A 23,199-nucleotide genomic window follows, 5' to 3' on the forward strand; every position below is an offset into this window, starting at 1 on the left:
GACTGATTTGATTTGTTCAATCAGTCAGTCATCATGAATCGGAAATCGGGAAACAACAAATGGACAGAAAGAATGATTGATAATCCATGTCTCAGTCCATATGATATCTAGAATGGAGGAATATATGATCCCTTATCTAATGGACAAGTCATTGACAAAGGTCAGAGTTCATCGACAAGGTCAGAGTTCGACAGAAGCTTTTGAGAGCTACGATTGCTGATCGGTTCCTGAAGTCACACGCAATAGTAGTTTTAGACTTATCCAAGTGGGAGACTGTTGGATTAATGTTTAAGTCCATAACTATAATTGGTAAGACTTGACCCGACCCGGCATGGTCCATTTGGGTTGCATGACATCATGCATTTGGATAGACTATAATGAGAGAAATAACACTTAAGGTTGGTTAATATATTATAAGTTCTAATATATTAATAAGGTTATTTAATTAGTATTGATCAAGAATTAATTTGGAATTAATTAAGTGATCAAAAGGAGACTAATTAAATATATGGGTTGATTGTGTAAATCATTCATTATTATATATGTGGGCTTGTGATCCAAGATTCCTTATGTTGGACTAAGTCCATGGGGTGACCCATGGATACTCCATGGAGGTTAAAATCCATGGAGCATAAGGAATGGGTAAAGTTATGAGTTACATGGTGTAACCCTAATAGCCACCATATAAAAGAATCTCATGGCTCAAGAAATCGTGCACTAATGTGTGAGTGTGAGGGCTAGACGATTTCAAGGAGTGTTCAAGTTTTTCTCAAGTTATTCCAAGTGTATTTGGTGTTGTGTGAACCATTTGAGGTGTCACACTTGGGACACTAGGCACTCAAGCTTCATGAAGACATTCTACATCAAAGAGGTATGTATTCTATCTTGTTATATTTATTATTTTGTATGCTAGATTAGGATAATACCTTGGATGTTCATAATTGTATGTATAATAGAGAAAACATAGATCCAAGGTATTTAGGGTTGCATGTACACTTAGGAGTGTTAGAATGCTCATAACCCAACACCCACTTCCACTGGGGAATATCAAGCGGCTGCAACTTGCCATGCGGACGCTGGTGATCGGCCTTAACCTTGCGACAGGTCAAGCACCTCTCCACAAACCACGCGACATCCCTCTTCATACAGGGCCACCAATAATCTTTCTTCAGGTCCAAATACGTCTTAGTGGCCCCGGGATGGATCGAGAACCTCGATCTGTGCGCCTCCTCCATCAAAGTGATGCGCGTCCCGCCCGTATAGGGCACCCAAACCCGACCCTGAAAGGTCATAAGCCCACGGCTATCGGTAACGAACTCAGGTGCCTGCCCAATCACCCGCTCCCTCTTGCAGTTCTCCGGTCTCACGGCCTCTGCCTGGGCCTCCCGAATGGTGTCCAGCACCGGAGTCATCACTGTCAATCTCAAGCAAACATCTCGTATCGGGGCACTCTCCGCCCTACGGCTCAGGGCATCAGCTACAACGTTAGCTTTGCCCGGGTGGTACAGGATCTCATAATCGTAATCCTTTACCACGTCCAACCATCTCCTCTGGCGCATATTCAGGTTGGGCTGATCCATCAAATACTTCAATCATCACGATGTGACAGACACCTCATCATGTCGTAAGAACTGGCACTTGGGTAGCTTAATGGGTTAAGCCTTTAATACATTAAGCCACACACTCAACTCCTCCAGAAGGCTTCCTTACACCTCATAAGCCATAAATATTGATGCTTTAAGCTCTTGCATACCCAAAGCTGAGCTCAAATTAAGTCACCCATGAAGGAAAAAGGAGGTCAAAACCTCAAACATGAACTCAAACCCCACCAAGCTTTAAATACCCATTAGTAGGAGGGTATCATGCACGTGTTTGGAAGAATTTATGTGAGGTATCGGTGGTACCTCCTAGGAACCGTTCCTTATTCATTGGTTTAATAGTGATGGGTTGAATGGGCTTAATAAGTGGCTTCACTAAACCGATTCTACCATTTCCAACTTAAGCAATAATCATTTGTACATTGTGCATCAAAACTTGTACCAAAACAATTTTGTATCTTTTTAATTAGTTTTTATATTTTTAACATTTTGTAAATTCATTTTATATAATTTTTTATTAGTTTGTGTTTAAAAATTGAGTGGGTAGGGAAAGATAAAGCTTTCATGTGTTGTCGGTTGGAACACATGGAAGAGAAAGAAAACAAAAAAATTGATCTGGAGTTGATCTGACATTGTGATAGTGGGTTGAGTGAATTGAGAGGGAATGACTCTCTCCACTTTAGAAAGAAAATATAAAAGTTTAGGTTGCGTTTAGTTATGGAAAAACAGTTTTCATTTTTTGTTTTTTGTTTTCCCTTTTCAGTTTTCGTTTTCCATTTTCATTTTTCATTGGAAAATTTAAAAAACGCGTTTAGTTAAAACTTATTCATTTTTCATTTTCAGTTTTAGAAAATTAGAAAACGTGTATAGATGTGTTATTTTTTTTTATCGGTTTTCATTTTTAGAAAATGGTAGCGGTGGTAGGGTGTGAGTGGGGGCGGCGGCGGTAGCGGGTTGGCGACGGTGGTGTGGCGGCGACAATTGTGGCAATGGTGGTGATGGCAGCGGCGGTGGTGGTGGTGGTTGTGGTGATAGTAGATCGGTGATTGTGGTAGTGATGTTGGGTAGGCGGGTGTGCGAGTGTGTGTGTGTGTGTGTGTGTTTGTGGGGGTGAGGGCAGCGGCGGGGGGCAATGATGGTGTCGATGATAGTGACGGTGGTGGTGGTGGTGATGCTGGTGATGGGGTAGTGGTGGTGGTGATGGTAGGTCGGTGATTGTGGTAGTGGTGTTGGGTGTGTGTGTTTGTGGGTGTGTGTGGGGGGGGATGTGTGTGTGTTTATGGGGATGTGTATGGGTGTGGGTGTGTGTTTGTGTGTGTGTGTATGTGTATTGGGGGGGGGGGGGGGGTGTAGGTGTGAGTGAGGGTTGGGGTTGGATGTGTATTTGTGTGTGTGTGTGTGTGTGTTTGTAGGGGTGTGGGTGGGGGTGGGTGTCTGTTTATGGGTGTGTGTGTGCATGTGTGTGTGTTTGTAGGGGTGAATGTGGGTGTGTGTTTGTGGGTGGGTGGGTGTGTGTTTGTGGGTGGGTGTATGTGTGTGTATGTGTGTGTGTGTGTGTGTGTTTGTTGGGGTGGGCTTGAGAGTGGATGGGTGTGGGTAGGTAGGGATGTAGTGGGTTGGGGGTGTTAAGGTGGGGGTACGTAGAGGTGGGAGTGAGTGCGTGTTTATATTTTAAAAAAAAATCGGAATTAGAAAAATGTGCAAAACAATAATTATTGGTTTTCCAAAATTTTCCAACTTCTTTGTAACTTTAGAAAACGGAAAAATTTCATTTTCCGTGAAAAATTTAGAAAAGTAGACGAACTAAACGCGTTTTCAAATTTTCATTTTTCTTGGAAATTTTTTTCGGAAAATGGCTCATTTTTCCGCAACTAAACGCACCCTTTGTAATCAACGATTTCACAAAAACTTAATATCACTTTTTCACAAATTAGTCTTATACAAAGAATTTCAAATTTATGGACCATCAAAAAATCCTTTCATAAGTATCGGTGGCGGATCTAGAAAAATGCTTATTTTTGGAGTTTTGTCACAAAATCATTACTAAACCAACAAATTTACACTAAATTCACAATTATCCTACTTTGTAATGGATTGTCAATGGATTTGTGATGAATTTCCAATGAATTTTTGACAAACTTTTACTAAATTTACATTTGCCGGAAAAATATGAAGATATCTGGTGTTACATGTGGAACATAGTAGATTAGCCCATGATACGTACCAAATCTAATAAATTTTACCAAATAATTTTGTCTAAAATATATTTTCTGCGCTTTTTACGCGTTGTTCCGTGTTCCGCTGTTTCTAGAAAAAACGTGTTGTTCGGTGTTAGTGTTAGCCGTTAGGTCTGAAAACTTTCATACAGTCATACTTTAAAGTCGTCCACATGCCATGCCAAGCGTACACCTTTCAGATTTCAACGTCAATTTCCACAAAGAGCAGCTCTTCTTCGAAAAGGCAACCACAACAATCGAGATAAACTACCTGTACATACTAGGTAAGAATGCACACATCTCTGCTACCTATTTCAATAATGAGTATGATGATTTTGTTGTTCTATTTGAATCGAATTGATTTTTACAACATTGACTATTAGCTGTTCGATTCTTTTGATCGATAGTCATTTCGCGTAAGATTGCTAATTGTGAACTTCAAAATTGATAGAAGTTATTTGATTATAATAGAATAACAACATAAAGTTGCCATTGCAGTGGCGGCTGAGAGCAGTGAATATCTGTTATAAAATCGATAACTTGTTTTGGAATATCAAAGGATAAATAAGAGTCAATAGTGTCCTGTATACATATATGATTACATCTATATATGTAGATTGTAAATGTGTGGTCATATTAAGAATTTAGTGACAACATTTTCAGTGTTTGAAATTTGACCTTTGGCTGGCCAATGATAACTGTAAAGTAGTCCCTTTCCTATGAAATGTGTATTAGTTGCGAATGCTTGTAATCAGTTGTTCATATTAAAATATCTTTTGTTTCATTATCTTGAAAAATCTTAGTCACTAGTATCACCATTGACAATATGTAAACTCTTTGCAGTATCTATGTGTTCAAGCATCATGTTTTACGACTTTGTTTTCTTACAAGTCATGATTATGTTTTAGTTAAGCAAAATAGAGGCTCTCTCTCTGGATGAATTCAATCATGTAGGCTTTTTTTTGTTGTTACTCCTTGTTTCTTATTGTAATCTAACTGTGGATGATAATTACTTATGTTTGCTTACCTTTAGGTAGTAAGTGTTAACATCATATAATGATTAGTATTACCATTTTTTTTTATCTTTGTGTCTGTAGACCAGGATATGTGGCGAAGTGATAATTCATGTTGAACAGCTCTGTTAACTACCAGAACAAAAACACCTCAATCATTCGATCAAGACAAACTAGCCTTATAAAGATGAAAGGAACAGTACAGATAACATCATCTGCTATCATGATAATTTTACTTCTAGTAGTAGATAGATCAGAGGGGGATCCCAGATCTCAAGTCCTTAACTTAACATGTTCTCAACAGCGTGCAACCTCTGCAAACTTCATTCCAAACTTTGTGCGCGTGATGGAGGAAATCAGTACCCGAATCCAAACATCACACAGAGCAACAGCAGTTATGGGCACAGGACCTGACCTTATCTATGCACTTGCTGAATGCTATGGTGATCTTTCAGCAGATGACTGTATGATATGTTATGCTGCAGCACGTACAGCTATTCCTGTTTGCTTGCCTGGTGTTGGCAGCCAAGTGTTTCTTGATGGTTGCTTCATACGAACACAAAACTACAACTTCTTTGAGGAGAATGCAGGATCAAATGACACAGTAATCTGTGGGAATACAACAAGGTATGGTGTATCTTTGGATTCAGCAAGGCAGGCTATCTCAGATGCTGCGAGGGATGCACCAACAAACAGGGACTACTTTGCAAGAAAGGTGGCATTAGCATCGGTGGGGACAGTAAATGAGTCTACTTATGTGCTGGCAGATTGTTGGGGGACTTTGAATGAGAGTTCTTGTAAAGAATGTTTGGAGAGAGCATCTTCTTCTATCTTTCGATGCTTGCCTTGGTCTGAGGGACGTGCACTCCATACTGGATGTTTTATGAGGTATTCTAATACCAATTTTCTCAATGCTGACCCAACCAGGGGTAATACTAATAATGGAGGTAAGTTCAATACATGTTTCTTTAGGAGTTCATTTTGTATAGCCATTTATGCAAATCCTTTCATTCATCTCATCCTAATCATAAAAATGGATCAACAGGAAATGCCAAAAGCCAGCTCATTCAAAGGAATTGTGAAAATCAGCAATTGAACACCAGAACCGATTTCAGTCTGAACTTTGGCCAGGCAATGGCTGACATCAGCACCAAAATGGAAACTTCACATTTTGGGACAGCAGTTACAGGGACAAAAGCTGATAAGGTGTATGGACTTGCTCAGTGTTATGGTGGTCTTTCTACCCGTGAATGCAACTTATGCTCTGCTGAAGCACTTACTACTCTTCCTGGTTGTTTGCCTAGTACAGGTGGTCGGGTTTATCTCACTGGTTGCTTCATGAGGTATGAGAATTATAGCTTCTTTGAGGAGCATACAGGGGAACAAGACAGAGTTATATGTGTGAATAAAACAAGGAGAAACAATGACTTTGAACAATCAGCCTCCAAGGCTGTGTTTCAAACAGTGGAAGCTGCACCTAAAAGTAAAGAGTACCATGCTGGAAAACAGGCTCTTATTTCTGGGACAGAAAATAAATCAGTGTATGCAATGGCTGATTGCTGGCGTACATTGGATACAGATTCTTGTGCGTATTGTTTGCAAAAAGCAGCTACATCCATGTTAGGCTGCTTGCCTGAGTCGGAGGGGTATGCATTGTATGCTGGTTGCTTCATCAAGTATTCTGACTCCAAGTTTTTATATCCTGATGATCACAACAAACTCTCTAAAGGTAAGTCAATTAATTGATCCTTTCTAGTTTCTATTCTTGGCAGGGGTTGTATTTGTATAAATGCTCTGTTAAAGATATATTGGAGGTTTTGGTTGATTGATCATTTCTACTGTTTATGGTATTGCAGGGAAAATAATAGCTATTGTAATGGCTGTTACTTCTGCTCTAGTATTCTTAATTGCGAGTATTATTGCTTTTTATGCATGGAGGCGCAGAAATAAATCAAAAAGAAGACGACAAGGTATGAGTTGTCTCTCATTCGTTGACTATTATTAGGTTCTATATGAAAGCAAAAAACAATGATACAAGTTGTGAAATGTTTTGATTTCTTTAACATTGATTTTAGGTTCTGATGACACTCAATTGTTAATGATGGTGAACAATAGTAGCTTGAACTTCAAATACTCCACCATTGAGAAAGCCACAGGTTGTTTCAATGAGACGAACAAGCTTGGACAAGGGGGATTTGGAACAGTATACAAGGTATATATATATATATATATATATATATATATATATATATATATATATATATATATATATATATATTTGATCATAAAACATACTTATTCATGTCTTTTTGTATATGATTTAGATTCTTGGTTTATGTTGTTTTAGAGATACGAAATGATTTGAATCAATGCAATTTGTGACAGGGAATCCTTCCAGATGGAAGAGAGATTGCTGCCAAGAGACTTTTCATCAACCACCGACATAGAGCAGGGGACTTTTATCACGAAGTCAACATCATTAGTAGTGTTGACCACAAAAATCTGGTCAAACTGGTAGGATTCAGCTGTTTGGGGCCTGAAAGTGTTCTCATTTATGAATATCTACCCAACAGAAGTCTCAATCATTTCATCTTTGGTAATTCTCCAAATACACAAATTGTCAGCATTCTGCCACTTGATCATGAGTTGATGAATAATTTGTGGTCTGTTGATGAACTTGTTTTACAGATGCAGATAGAGGTAAGGAATTAAACTGGGCGAAAAGATTTGATATTATAGTGGGGATAGCAGAGGGTTTGGCCTACCTTCATGAAAACAGTAAAACCAGAATCATTCACAGGGATATAAAAGCTGCTAATATCTTGTTGGATTCAAGGCTTCATGCTAAGATTGCTGATTTTGGATTAGCCAGGTCCTTTCAAGAAGATAAAAATCATATCAGCACTGGGATTGCAGGAACACTGTAAGCACTTCCTTCAGACGTTTTATTTTTGTTTTTCTTCTTCTTCTTCCCAATCTGATGAACTTTGATTTTCAACTTTCATTGAAATTGTTTACTGTTTGCAGTGGATATATGGCTCCAGAGTACATACTGAATGGTAAATTAACAGAAAAGGTGGATGTGTACAGCTTTGGTGTGCTTTTGCTTGAGGTGGTTACTGGAATCTCAAACAGAAGAATACAAACATCAGAGGACACTCACAGCTTGCTTTGGATTGTAAGTACAAATTTCCCAGCAAACATATCACACTTTGAATAATTAATCCTTAATGCTGTTGATGTAATCCATAACATTCTCATTTAAGTAATGTTAGAAAATGAATATGCTTAGCCCATGGCATGCTAGGTTTCAAATGAAATTTTGAATTAAAGTAGAATTCATGCTTTCCACATGTCTATAATAATACCTTTTTATGTATGTAGTACAATTATTTCATATAGCATTTTGAGTAGCTGTTGATGAAATCTAAACATTCAGGCATGGAGGCATTTTCAGCAAGGAACATTGGAGGAGCTTTTTGATCCAAACTTAATGTTGAACAATGACACCAGTAGCAACATGAAGAAGGAAATAAAAAGTGTGATACACATAGGGCTTCTTTGCATACAAGAAGTCCCATCACTTAGACCATCGATGTCTATGGCTCTACAAATGTTATCTAAAAATATTGAACCTTTACCTTCACCTTCTAACCCCCCTTGTATACCTGAAACCAACACAGAAACAAATGAGTTTGGTCAAATCCCTGCTTTTAGGCATAGATTAAATAATCCTGCTTCACTTCCTACTGTTACACATACTTCTTTTAGTCCAAGGTAGATATATGTTTGTACAAATTTTAGAGAAAGAATCATCACTTTTGTAATGATGAGCAACTTTGTGTAGATTGTATAAATATTAGTGCTAACTTCATCATTTTGCCCTTTCTGGAAAAGAGCGAATATGTTGGAAGTAGACATGTTGTAGCTCAATCACATTTTTTTTGGTAACAAGTTGCGGGCTGTTTATAATCTATAAATGGAACCATTCAGGAATAGGTCGGCATTTGGCACGTTTGATACATCATGTGAACGGTTAAGGAATGAACCATTAAGATCATGTGAACGGTTAAGGAATGAACCATTAAGAGGTTGGATCCTTTAAGAAGTTGAATCATTTATTACTAAACTAGTTTATAACCCATGGAAACTATGGTTACAAAATTAATTAAACTTTAATAGTAAAAAAACTCAAAATTATTAATCACATATTTTAAATAAATTATTAATTAAGAGATTTTTTTAGTTATATAAAATTATAATCATTGATTTAAATAAATATGTAAAATTATATCACTTTATAATTTGTATTAATTTTTATTTTAATGTTATTAATTTAATGTAATTAGAGTGGCAAATTTAAAATTTGAAATTTGAAATGAATAATCAATAGGTTGACAGGTGACATGCATTAATTAGGAGATATAATAAAGTGACACATGACAAAAGAAAAATAAAATATGCATTAATTATAAAGGCCTAATATGGTGACACATGTCAAAAGGAGAATAAAACTATTCTTTTATTAGAATAGAGATTGTTCAATTTTATCAAACATACTTTAGTTTAATAAGATTGATATGGACATTTTTTTTACAAAACTTACCTTCACTTCTATGTATAATTCTTACTATTTAAAAAAATATATATATTTTTGTGCAAGCTGAATTTTTTTTTTTTACTTTTTATATACTTGTGCATAGATACATCCATGCAAATGTACTAATATATACAGATGATTAAGGTATTTTGAAAACTCTATTTTGAAAACTCAAAGGTATGCGAGAACTTGATAATTTTTTTCCGGCCAAATTTTTTCAAAAGTCAATACCACAACACCATCCCTAGGGCTCATCTAGGCTAGTTGTAGGTCAAAAAAAAAACGATGTAAACTATAAATTTGCATATCTACAAGTATATATGCAACCTATCACCCTCTCCTCCTCTCCAACCGTAACATAAAAATAACAATTTTCACTTACCAAAACTAAAACTAAAAAAGCCAAAGATAAACAACCATATATCCAACCCAACCACTAATTACCAAAACCCATAATCAACATACTCAACAAATCCATCCATTAGAATCGTATGCCTTTTTATAATCAAACTGCAAACTACCATTTAATTTTTATTAATTCATGATGTTAGACATATTAGATGTTGTACTAGTTTAACATTAAACATGGCTTCCATATTGGTTGCTATGACACAAGGTTTACTAGAGCATGATGTTCCTACATGTTAACATTTATTCTGATGTAATATCTTATTACAAGTTTTGAACAAATGTTAGTAGTTAACATCTTTTTTTAACAAACGAAAACATTTAAAAAATACTAGCAAGAAACTAGTCAAGGCTTTCAAAATTAATCCTTAGATAGGTAATACAACAAAATTCTAACAACTAAAGTCTTTTCTTAAACAATGGCATACTATTATGTTTGACAGACTAAACTAGCTGATAGTTAGCTAAAAAGTTAATTGGTAGCTGATTAGTTGGCTGATAAAAAATGACGTTTTGTAAATGATTGATATGAGAGAATTTTAAAAAACCTCTATAAGTTAGCTGGCAACTACTTTGAGTAGCTTTTTAAAAAGTTAACTTATAAGCTACCTTTTAGCTTACTAAATAGACAACTTAAAAAAGTTTAAAAAAATAATTTTTTTAAAAAACTAACTTATAAACTATTTTTTAGCTTACCAAAAAGACTACTTAAAAAAGTTTAAAAAATAAGTTGGTTGTAATTGTAACGTGACAAATTAAGTTGAACAATAGAATAAAATTTGGTAATATCAACCAAAAATTGTTCAAATATATTTTTTGAATGGTCTCTATATTGTTTTTGTCCTGAGCCTACAATATGCTTAGACCGACAGAACGGAAGTCCGACTAAAAAATTGACCAAAAATTAGTGGTTTTTTGTTTTATTTATTAGATTTGATACTGATATTGTGACATCCGCCTAAAATGGATTCGGGTCAACCCAACCCAATTGGAAATTTAATAAACCCTACTCAAGATTACTTGACGCTAATAGGATCAAAACTCATACACTACGATATAAATTGACGTTAACAGCAACATAGTATAGTACAACGTTATAACTATAATCAAATTAAATTATGATACCATATTAAAATCAAATCAAAGTATAATGCTCTAATTAAATTAAAAGAATCAAACTTGAATGCTATAATTAAACTTCAAATCAAAGTAGATTGTTATAATCAAATAATAACCTATCTTTTATAAAACTCCCTTTTTATAAACTTTACATTAAATTTTATAAAACTCTATTTTTATAAACTTTACATTAAATTTTATAAAACTCTTATATTAATTATGTAAAAGATGCTTGTGTTAGTGGGAAATTATGAAGACCACCAAAAGCAAAAAGATTATTCTCATGGTCTCCCACTCACACCTCCCATCCACTTTCTTTTCCTTTTTCTCCCAACACATTATTCTCTTCACCACTTAAACCTTCTCTATTCTTTCTCTCACTCTCAATCTCGAAATTCATACAAGAAATACTCATATTCCAGCCAAGAACAATCTATTATACTCAAATCTTCATCCCTCTTGAAGCATTCATCAAGGTATGTTGTTAAAAGTTTCAAATTCATACAAGAAACAAATTAAATCCACCAAACTATCTAAAACTCATTTTATGCATAAAACTGATTTTTCTCAGAGTCCCATCAATAAAATAAGAAGTTCTGGAAATTTTCAGAAAATAACTTATTTTTATTGAATTACTATAGTTATTGCAATAAAGTAGGGCAATAATTCACATAAAATACTTTTTGCATACAATAAATTCTGAGAAAATTCTGGGATGACCTATATATTGATTAAACATAATTTATGAAGTTTCGTGCATTTATATTACTGTTTACTATTATTTATGATTTTATTGATTAATTAATAATAAAATATATAAAAAAATAATTCCCATAGTCACAAATATCAGAAACTTATACAATGGGCTCTATATCATGTTATAAAACTATGGTTAATTTTACAGAATTTTTGGGAATCATTTATTATTTTTCCCGGATTTTGTTGTTGTTTAATCATTAAAGTATTAAATAAATACTAAAACAGTTCAGAAAAATATAAAATTTTTACAGTAATTAATATTATATGAAATAATGATTTCCTAATAATTTCATAATTTTTCAATACTGTTTACTATTTAAAACTATTTGCCTAAGTATTTAAGCATGTAAAAAATGCATTTTAATGATTATTTCATATAAATAATTGTTAAAATCTGTAAATAATTATAATTGGGCAAGTTATTATTTTAATAAGAAATTATTAAAATCTGGCCTAAATTGAAAATATAAATTAATTATGCAAAATAATTAATTCAATTTAAAATTCATTTAACAAATGAATACCTTAATATTCTAATCAAAATGAGTTATTGTTAATTCATCTAATATAAGAATATGTGTCTAATTATTTGTATTAATACTCCATTCTCGTTTAGCAGTTCCTAAACCAAAACTATTAATTATATTAGGTTCTACGCCATTTTGACCCGAACCGTCTATCGTACGACACACGCATTTCGTTTTGGGACTAATGTGAGTAATCTACCCCATGTTTTTATAATTTTCAATACTTTTGGGGTGAATCATGTGGTTCTAATATGTTCCAACTTCATTTTATTGTTTTATCACAATTGAGACATTGTTGGGACATTTATACGTGAGTCATTAATTGTATAACTATTGTTTGTTTACGCTACATGTACTTGTAGTGCATTACCATTTTTAGTTTAATCTCCATGACTATGCCCGTATTCTTGAGGTACGTTATGGACAATAATAGCGCTATTGGGTTGACCACCCCGCCTTGGGACGCTAAAGTGATTGATCGCACGTGCTTGAGTGTGTTTGATGATTAGATGCTCCATCCTATATATATATATATATATATATATATATATATATATATATATGTATATATATATATATATATATATATATATATATATATATATATATATATATATAGGGTGAGGACTTATTGTTGTTGTTATCATTTGTTAATCAATTTTTGATTTATAAACCGTTATCTCAAATACAATTGTTTGCCGACTTCAAAAGAAAACAAATTTCAAATTATAAATGTTTCAACTTCACAATTTTCTCTACTAAAATTAGATTACTCACCAACTCTCGTAGTTGACCTGTTTTTACCAATGATGCAGATTTGAAGAATGAAGTTGATGAAAAATAGGTTGTGCCTTAGAAATCCACAAGACTATTTAAATTTGATGTAATAAATGTTGTTCGTATTTGGATTTGTATTTGTATGTTGTGGATCTTGTTTGCATACTTAGTACTTAATTGAATCTAATCATATTATAACATAGTTGTCATGAGACTTTGAACAATATATCACGCCTTGATCGATTCCGACAAGGATCGGGGTGTGACAGATTGGTATCAGAGACCTTGACTATAGGGAATTAGGTTAATTGCCTTGACCTAGTCTATAGCCTCTAGGGTCCTCTCGTATGCTAGTTTATAAAATGCACACACAACTGCATGCAATTCACACTTAGAAAATCCTAGGAATACCTTTGTGTGTTAATTGCTCCCTTAAGTGCATATGTATTACTCCTGACACTTATATGTGTGCATACACTGGTGAATATTCTCCTCTTTCTCTGAAAATCACACACATATTCAAGTGGTTTTAAAAAAATGTATATACATATATATTCCTTAGAGCTCATAGGAAATTCTAAGTCATCCACTCTAGTTGGGTAGGATCATAGTAATGGACGCGTAGTAACTGGAAGGGGGAGGTGCCGGTAGCCTGAAAGTCCTGACTAGGCAAGCATTCGTATACATCCCAATCAACCGAGGGACCAGTTTGCTTATCTGGGGACCAAAGGCGAGAGTTCCCAAACCTATAGGCCAAACCGCGTCATTCACATTACTTTTGAGCCATCAAAATACCCGACCTTATCAAACGTATCCGAAAGGATACACTCCAAAATGGCCAACTCATTGGACTATTAAGTTCCCTAATGGGCCTAGTAGTGGGAAAGACATGTGAAAACTTAGTTTTGTGGGGGGCCACGCAAGTGCTACATGTTTCACATTTAGTAACCATGGAAATCCCAAAAGGTGCCCAACACTCCTAACCATGGCCCAACAAGTGTTTTACAATTATTTTACCCAACAATGTCTAAAAACTTTATTTCCATAATCAATTTACAAATAACTCACAAGTCCATATGCGTGTTTCTCGTAGATGGCATTACGACCCCCATACGCTGCTCGCAACAACCGAAGGCTAGCTGCCCTTATCGCCAAGGAGGTAGCAAACGTCATCCCAACAATTGCAACCCAACTTCATTCTCTTCAGCCACAAGCTCCAGCAACCACTCCTCGTTGCTCGTTCAAGCACTTTCGTAACTGCAATCCGCCTTACTTCAAAGGCATCGATGGTGCCACCGCACTCCTCACATGGATTGAAGAAATGGAGAGTACTTTCATCCATAGCGAGTGTCCTGAGGACCTGATGGTCCGTCATGCTACAGGGTGCCTCCAAGGTCATGCTCTCACATGGTGGAACCTAGAAAAACGGGCAAAGGGAGAGGTTGTTGCCTTGGGAATGACCTGGTCAAAACTAAAGGAACGCATGATGGAGAAGTTCTGCCCTGACAGCGAATTGCAAACTCTCGAGGATGAATTCTGGAATCGTAAAAGAGGTGGGAGGCGACAACGCGACCTACACCAATAGATTCCATGATCTCTCGAGACTCCTACCTCACATGGTTCAACCTATGAAAACTGCAATACGTCGCTACATCAAAGGGTTACCACGCCAGATCCGTGATTCGGTGACCAGCAGCAGGCCATCTACCCTAGAATCCGCCATTGAAATAGCAGGTCAACTCAACGAGGACTATATGAACGATGGTGTCCTCCCACGCAAGGGTTCAAAGATGTCAACTGAAAAGCCGACCCCTGAGACCCCCCTAATTGTCAAGTCCGAGTCCTCCCACCGACATGACAAAAAGAAACGGAAAAGTCATCACCACAACCATGCTGTTATTACCCCTGGTACTCCTATCACCCAAGTCACCCCACAAGCCCAACCGAATAAAAAGCCGTATACCGGACCTCACCCCCTCTGTAACCACTGTAACTATCACCATATGACCACCAGCCCGTGTCGCCTCTGTACGAATTGTGGTCGCTATGGCCACTTGGCGGACACATGTCGTGCACCAAAAACTCAGCGACCACTCTATCTACCCTCAAATCAGCAAACACAAACCCGATATCCAACTGGAACATGCTTCAACTGTGGTGACCCCACCCATTTCAGAAACACGTGTCCTAGGCTAGTCAATATCATCAACACCCAAGCCCAGGCAAATCCAACAATGCAGGTTCCAGCTCCCAAAGGCCGAGCCTTTGTCATTACCGCAACCCAAGCAAAGACCGATAACAAGGTCGTAAATGGTACGTTTCTCATAAATGACTGCTACGCGTCAGTACTTTTTGATTCAGGTGCCGATAAAAGTTTTGTGTCTTTGGAATTTGAGCCCATACTTCACACATCTCGCACGATTCTTGATGAGTACTTTACCGTAGAAGTCGCCGATGGAAAATACGTTTCACTCAATGCAGTCATCCAAGATTGCACTTTCGATTTTTGCGGTCATTAATTTTCTGTCAATTTAGTTCCTATGGAACTTGGTAGCTTCGACATCATAGTAGGAATGGACTGGCTATCCCAAAACCATGCTGAAATAGTATGTTACGATAAGTTTATTCGTATTACTCTCGCCGACGGTCAAAGTCTTCGTATTTATGGCGAGACTCATTCGAAAAAGCTTAGTCTTATGTCATGTACTCAAGCTCGATCATATCTACGAAAAGAATATATGGCTTTCTTAGCCCATGTGGTGGAAACAAAGGTCAAAGAAAAGAAGATCGAAGATATTCCGATAGTACGAGACTTTCCCGACATCTTTCCTGATGATGTATCTGGACTCCCTCCAGTACGTGAGCTAGAGTTCCGCATCGATCTTGTTCCTGAGGCTACTCCCATAGCCAAGTCTCCATATCGGTTGGCTTCAGCCGAGATGCAAGAATTGGCAAGTCAGCTCCAAGAATTAACCGATAAGGGATTTATCCGCCCTAGTGCTTCACCCTGGGGAGCCCCGGTTCTCTTCATCAAAAAGAAAGATGGTTCGTTTCGTATGTGTATCGATTATTGGGAGTTAAATAAATTAACCATCAAGAACCGATATCTGTTACCTCGGATCGACGACCTTTTTGATCAGCTTCAAGGAGCTTCATGCTTCTCCAAAATTGACCTTCGCTCGGGTTATCACCAACTTCGAGTACGGGAAAAAGACATCCCCAAAACCGCTTTCCGAACCCGCTATGGTCATTACGAGTTCACTGTTATGCCTTTCGGCCTAACAAATGCCCCTGCCGTATTCATGGACTTGATGAATCGGGTATTTAAACCTTATCTCGACCGTTTTGTTATCGTCTTTATTGATGACATCCTCATTTACTCCAAGACAAAGGCAGAGCATGAAAGACACATTCACCTAACTCTCCAAACGTTGCAAGGAAATTGGCTCTACGCCAAATTTTCGAAATGCGAGTTTTGGTTAAATGAGGTACAATTCCTTGGTCATATTGTAAGTGACAAGGGTATTTTAGTCGATCCCGCAAAAGTTGAAGCAGTCCAGAATTGGAAAGCCCCACATACCCCCAAGGAAATTCGGTCCTTCCTCGGTTTAGCAGGTTATTACCGGCGTTTCATTTCAAATTTATCAAAGATTGCTTTACCGCTTACTTCTCTCATTTGCAAGGGTACACCATTTGATTGGGGACCCAAGCAGGAATACGCTTTCCAAACCCTTAAACAAAGTTTGTGTAACGCTCCGATTCTTACACTCCCTGAAGGATCCGAAGATTTCGTGGTATTCTGCGATGCCTCCAATCTCGGTCTAGGTTGTGTTTTGATGCAAAAGGGAAAGGTTATAGCTTACGCATCACGACAACTCAAAATCCACGAAAGAAATTATACGACTCATGATTTGGAGCTCGGTGCCGTGGTTTTCGCTCTTAAAATTTGGAGGCATTACCTTTACGGCACTAAATGCGTAATTTTCACCGACCACAAGAGCTTGCAACATATTCTTAATCAAAAGGAACTCAATATGAGGCAAAGACGATGGGTCGAGCTCCTAAATGATTACGAGTGTGAAATACGCTATCATCCGGGCAAGGCAAACGTCGTAGCCGACGCGTTAAGCCGAAAAGAACATGCCCATGCATTTCATCTAATATGTTCTCCTATCTTGTCCAATCTCAGCGACCGAATTCGAGGAGCCCAACACTCAGCAATTACCGAAAATGACATGCCCACGGGAATTGATGGGGAGTTGGAAACTAAATCTGATGGTATTTTCTATTATCAAGATCGCATCTGGATCCCAGATCGTGACAATCTTCGTATATTCCTGATGGAAGAAATCCATAAAACCCGTTATTCCATTCATCCGGGCACTGACAAGATGTATCATGGCCTGAGAACCAATTATTGGTGGTCGGGAATGAAAAAGGATATTGCCTTATTCGTGGCCAAATGTCTTACATGTTCCAGGGTCAAAGTAGAACATCAACGACCCTCTTGACTATTGGTCCAACCAGAAATCCCCAGGTGGAAATGGGAAGCGATCGCCATGGATTTCGTAACCAAACTTCCTCGTACCACAAAAGGACACGACAGCATTTGGATAATCATTGACCGTTTGACCAAATCCGCTCATTTCCTTCCCATCCGTGAAAATTTCAAAGTCGAAAAACTTGCTCGGATTTACATCAACGAGATAGTTAGTCGGCATGGCATTCCTCTCAGCATCATTTCAGATCGTGATGGGAGATTTCTCTCTCGGTTTTGGCAATCACTTCAAACAGCCATGGGAACCCGCCTCGATCTCAGTACCGCCTATCATCCTCAGACCGATGGTCAATCTGAGAGGACAATTCAAACACTCGAAGATATGTTGAGGGGCGTGTGTCTTGGATTTCGGAGGAAACTGGGACTCTCATTTACCGTTGGTGGAATTCTCCTATAATAACAGATATCATTCTAGCATCAAGATGCCACCATTTGAGGCATTGTATGGCCGTAAATGCCGATCTCCTATTTGCTGGCATGAAATTGGTGAGTCCCACGTGATTCGCGCAACAGTGGATTCTCCAATCGTTGGTCCTGAGCTTATCCAGGAAACAACCGACAAAATCACTCAGATTCGCGATAACCTTCTCGCAGCTCGTAGCCGACAAAAGAGTTATGCCGACAAGCGACGCAAACCGCTTGAATTTACCCTGGGTGACATGGTCATGTTAAAAGTGTCCACATGGAAAGGTGTGGTTCGATTTGGACGCAAGGGTAAATTGGCACCACGCTACGTAGGCCCGTTTAAGATCATAAAAAGGATCGGACCAGTAGCCTACGAGTTGGATCTACCAACAGAGCTTAAGAAAGTTCACCCAGTATTTCATATAGCCAACCTCAAGAAGTGTTTAGCAGACGAGAACCTTCATGTTCCTCTCGAGGATATCCAAACCGACGAGACAATGCAATTTATCGAGAAACCCTTGGAAATTGTCGACCGAAAGGAAAAGCAACTCAAAAAAGTCGCATTCCCCTGGTTAAGGTCAGGTGGCAGTCGGCACGTGGACCTGAGTATACATGGGAGCGTGAGGATCATATGCGTACCAAATACCCACAACTTTTCTCTTAAGGTACTCTCTTCTTAAATTTCGGGACGAAATTTCCTAAAGTAGGGGAGACTGTGACATCCGCCTAAAATGGATTCGGGTCAACCCAACCCAATTGGAAATTTAATAAACCCTACTCAAGATTACTTGACGCTAATAGGATCAAAACTCATACACTACGATATAAATTGACGTTAACAGCAACATAGTATAATACAACGTTATAACTATAATCAAATTAAATTATGATACCATATTAAAATCAAATCAAAGTATAATGCTCCAATTAAATTAAAAGAATCAAACTTGAATGCTATAATTAAACTTCAAATCAAAGTAGATTGTTATAATCAAATAATAACCTATCTTTTATAAAACTCCCTTTTTATAAACTTTACATTAAATTTTATAAAACTCTATTTTTATAAACTTTACATTAAATTTTATAAAACTCTTATATTAATTATGTAAAAGATGCTTGTGTTAGTGGGAAATTATGAAGACCACCAAAAGCAAAAAGATTATTCTCATGGTCTCCCACTCACACCTCCCATCCACTTTCTTTTCCTTTTTCTCCCAACACATTATTCTCTTCACCACTTAAACCTTCTCTATTCTTTCTCTCACTCTCAATCTCGAAATTCATACAAGAAATACTCATTTCCAGCCAAGAACAATCTATTATACTCAAATCTTCATCCCTCTTGAAGCATTCATCAAGGTATGTTGTTAAAAGTTTCAAATTCATACAAGAAACAAATTAAATCCACCAAACTATCTAAAACTCATTTTATGCATAAAACTGATTTTTCTCAGAGTCCCATCAATAAAATAAGAAGTTCTGGAAATTTTCAGAAAATAACTTATTTTTATTGAATTACTATAGTTATTGCAATAAAGTAGGGCAATAATTCACATAAAATACTTTTTGCATACAATAAATTCTGAGAAAATTCTGGGATGACCTATATATTGATTAAACATAATTTATGAAGTTTCGTGCATTTATATTACTGTTTATTATTATTTATGATTTTATTGATTAATTAATAATGAAATATATAAAAAAATACTTCCCATAGTCACAAATATCCGAAACTTATACAATGGGCTCTATATCATGTTATAAAACTATGGTTAATTTTACAGAATTTTTGGGAATCATTTATTATTTTTTCCGGATTTTGTTGTTGTTTAATCATTAAAGTATTAAATAAATACTAAAACAGTTCAGAAAAATATAAAATTTTTACAGTAATTAATATTATATGAAATAATGATTTCCTAATAATTTCATAATTTTTCAATACTGTTTACTATTTAAAACCATTTGCCTAAGTATTTAAGCATGTAAAAAATGCATTTTAATGATTATTTCATATAAATAATTGTTAAAATCTGTAAATAATTATAATTGGGCAAGTTATTATTTTAATAAGAAATTATTAAAATCTGGCCTAAATTGAAAATATAAATTAATTATGCAAAGTAATTAATTTAATTTAAAATTCATTTAACAAATGAATACCTTAATATTCTAATCAAAATGAGTTATTGTTAATTCATCTAATATAAGAATATGTGTCTAATTATTTGTATTAATACTCCATTCTCGTTTAGCAGTTCTAAACGAAAACTATTAATTATATTAGGTTCTACGTCATTTTGACCCGAACCGTCTATCGTACGACACACGCATTTCGTGTTGGGACTAATGTGAGTAATCTACCCCATGTTTTTATAATTTTCAATACTTTTGGGGTGTATCATGTGGTTCTAATATGTTCCAACTTCATTTTATTGTTTTATCACAATTGAGACATTGATGGGACATTTATACGTGAATCATTAATTGTATAACTATTGTTTGTTTACGCTACATGTACTTGTAGTGCATTACCATTTTTAGTCTAATCTCCGTGACTATGCCCGTATTCTTGAGGTACGTTATGGACAATAATAGTGCTATTGGGTTGACCACCCCGCCTTGGGACGCTAAGGTGATTGATCGCACGTGCTTGAGTGTGTTTGATGATTAGATGCTCCATCCTATATATATATATATATATATATATATATATATATATATATATATATATATATATATAGGGTGAGGACTTATTGTTGTTGTTATCATTTGTTAATCAATTTTTGATTTATAAACCGTTATCTCAAATACAATTGTTTGTCGACTTCAAAAGAAAAAACAAATTTCAAATTATAAATGTTTCAACTTCACAATTGTTTGCCGACTTCAAAAGAAAACAACTTCACAATAAAATTAGATTTGAAGAATGAGGGTAAAAACAGGTCAACTACGAGAGTTGGTGAGTAATCTAATTTTAGTAGAGAAAATTGTGAAGTTGAAACATTTATAATTTGAAATTTGTTTTCTTTTGAAGTCGGCAAACAATTGTATTTGAGATAATGGTTTATAAATCAAAAATTGATTAACAAATGATAACAACAACAATAAGTTCTCACATATATATATATATATATATATATATATATATATATATATATATAGGATGGACCATCTAATCATCAAACACACTCAACCACGTGCGATCAATCACCTTAGCGTCCCAAGGCGGGGTGGTCAACCCAATAGCACTATTATTGTCCATAACGTACCTCAAGAATACGGGCATAGTCATGGAGATTAAACTAAAAATGGTAATGCACTACAAGTACATGTAGCGTAAACAAACAATAGTTATACAATTAATGATTCACGTATAAATGTCCCAACAATGTCTTAATTGTGATAAAACAATAAAATGAAGTTGGAACATATTAGAACCACATGATTCACCCCAAAAGTATTGAAAATTATAAAAACATGGGGTAGATTACTCATATTAGTCCCAAAACGAAATGCGTGTGTCGTACGATAGACGGTTCGGGTCAAAATGGCGTAGAACCTAATATAATTAATAGTTTTGGTTTAGAAACTGCTAAACGAGAATGGAGTATTAATACAAATAATTAGACACATATTCTTATATTAGATGAATTAACAATAACTCATTTTGATTAGAATATTAAGGTATTCATTTGTTAAATGAATTTTAAATTGAATTAATTATTTTGCATAATTAATTTATATTTTCAATTTAGGCCAGATTTTAATAATTTCTTATTAAAATAATAACTTGCCCAATTATAATTATTTACAGATTTTAACAATTATTTATATAAAAATAATCATTAAAATGCATTTTTTACATGCTTAAATACTTAGGCAAATGGTTTTAAATAGTAAACAGTATTGAACAATTATGAAATTATTAGGAAATCATTATTTCATATAATATTAATTACTGTAAAAATTTTATATTTTTCTGAACTGTTTTAGTATTTATTTAATACTTTAATGATTAAACAACAACAAAATCCGGAAAAAATAATAAATGATTCCCAAAAATTCTGTAAAATTAACCAGAGTTTTATAACATGATATAGAGCCCATTGTATAAGTTTCGGATATTTGTGACTATGGGAAGTATTTTTTATATATTTCATTATTAATTAATCAATAAAATCATAAATAATAGTAAACAGTAATATAAATGCACGAAACTTCATAAATTATGTTTAATCAATATATAGGTCATCCCAGAATTTTCTCAAAATTTATTGTATGCAAAAAGTATTTTATGTGAATTATTGCCCTACTTTATTGCAATAACTATAGTAATTCAATAAAAATAAGTTATTTTCTGAAAATTTCCAGAACTTCTTATTTTATTCATGGGACTCTGAGAAAAATCAGTTTTATGCATAAAATGAGTTTTAGATAGTTTGGTGGATTTAATTTGTTTCTTGTATGAATTTGAAACTTTTAACAACATACCTTGATGAATGCTTCAAGAGGGATGAAGATTTGAGTATAATAGATTGTTCTTGGCTGGAATATGAGTATTTCTTGTATGAATTTCGAGATTGAGAGTGAGAGAAAGAATAGAGAAGGTTTAAGTGGTGAAGAGAATAATGTGTTGGGAGAAAAAGGAAAAGAAAGTGGATGGGAGGTGTGAGTGGGAGACCATGAGAATAATCTTTTTGCTTTTGGTGGTCTTCATAATTTCCCACTAACACAAGCATCTTTTACATAATTAATATAAGAGTTTTATAAAATTTAATGTAAAGTTTATAAAAATAGAGTTTTATAAAATTTAATGTAAAGTTTATAAAAAGGGAGTTTTATAAAAGATAGGTTATTATTTGATTATAACAATCTACTTTGATTTGAAGTTTAATTATAGCATTCAAGTTTGATTCTTTTAATTTAATTAGAGCATTATACTTTGATTTGATTTTAATATGGTATCATAATTTAATTTGATTATAGTTATAACGTTGTACTATACTATGTTGCTGTTAACGTCAATTTATATCGTAGTGTATGAGTTTTGATCCTATTAGCGTCAAGTAATCTTGAGTAGGGTTTATTAAATTTCCAATTGGGTTGGGTTGACCCGAATCCATTTTAGGCGGATGTCACAGTCTCCCCTACTTTAGGAAATTTCGTCCCGAAATTTAAGAAGAGAGTACCTTAAGAGAAAAGTTGTGGGT

General features: G+C 35.3%; 2 protein-coding genes and 1 long non-coding RNA gene across 3 annotated transcripts in view; 2 read left to right on the forward strand and 1 right to left on the reverse strand.

Moving 5' to 3' along the window:
* The first annotated feature begins 3,940 nt into the window (after positions 1-3,940).
* On the forward strand, positions 3,941-8,758 carry LOC145165801 (cysteine-rich receptor-like protein kinase 2). Its single transcript, XM_079084700.1, has 9 exons — positions 3,941-4,098; positions 4,912-5,774; positions 5,873-6,556; positions 6,684-6,797; positions 6,903-7,039; positions 7,213-7,423; positions 7,516-7,750; positions 7,855-8,005; positions 8,267-8,758. Exons 2-9 carry the CDS (start codon positions 4,940-4,942, stop codon positions 8,606-8,608), a joined length of 2,709 nt encoding a protein of 902 aa, XP_078940826.1. The 5' UTR covers positions 3,941-4,098; positions 4,912-4,939; the 3' UTR covers positions 8,609-8,758.
* Positions 8,355-23,199, reverse strand: part of LOC145165802 (protein JASON-like) — a 48,923-nt gene continuing 34,078 nt past the window's right edge. Inside the window, exon 7 of the mRNA XM_079084701.1 lies at positions 8,355-8,495. Coding sequence (XP_078940827.1) covers positions 8,471-8,495 — 25 coding nt within the window. The 3' untranslated portion in view covers positions 8,355-8,470. The remainder of the gene's footprint in view (positions 8,496-23,199) is intronic.
* On the forward strand, positions 12,366-13,154 carry LOC145163251 (uncharacterized). Its single transcript, XR_013739678.1, has 2 exons — positions 12,366-12,426; positions 13,056-13,154. It is a non-coding gene; the product is annotated as an uncharacterized LOC145163251 (long non-coding RNA).

The sequence above is a fragment of the Lactuca virosa genome, chromosome 3 (genome assembly GCF_052849685.1).
Source record: "Lactuca virosa cultivar CGN04683 chromosome 3, Lactuca_virosa_CGN04683_v6, whole genome shotgun sequence".
Taxonomy (NCBI): Eukaryota; Viridiplantae; Streptophyta; class Magnoliopsida; order Asterales; family Asteraceae; genus Lactuca; species Lactuca virosa.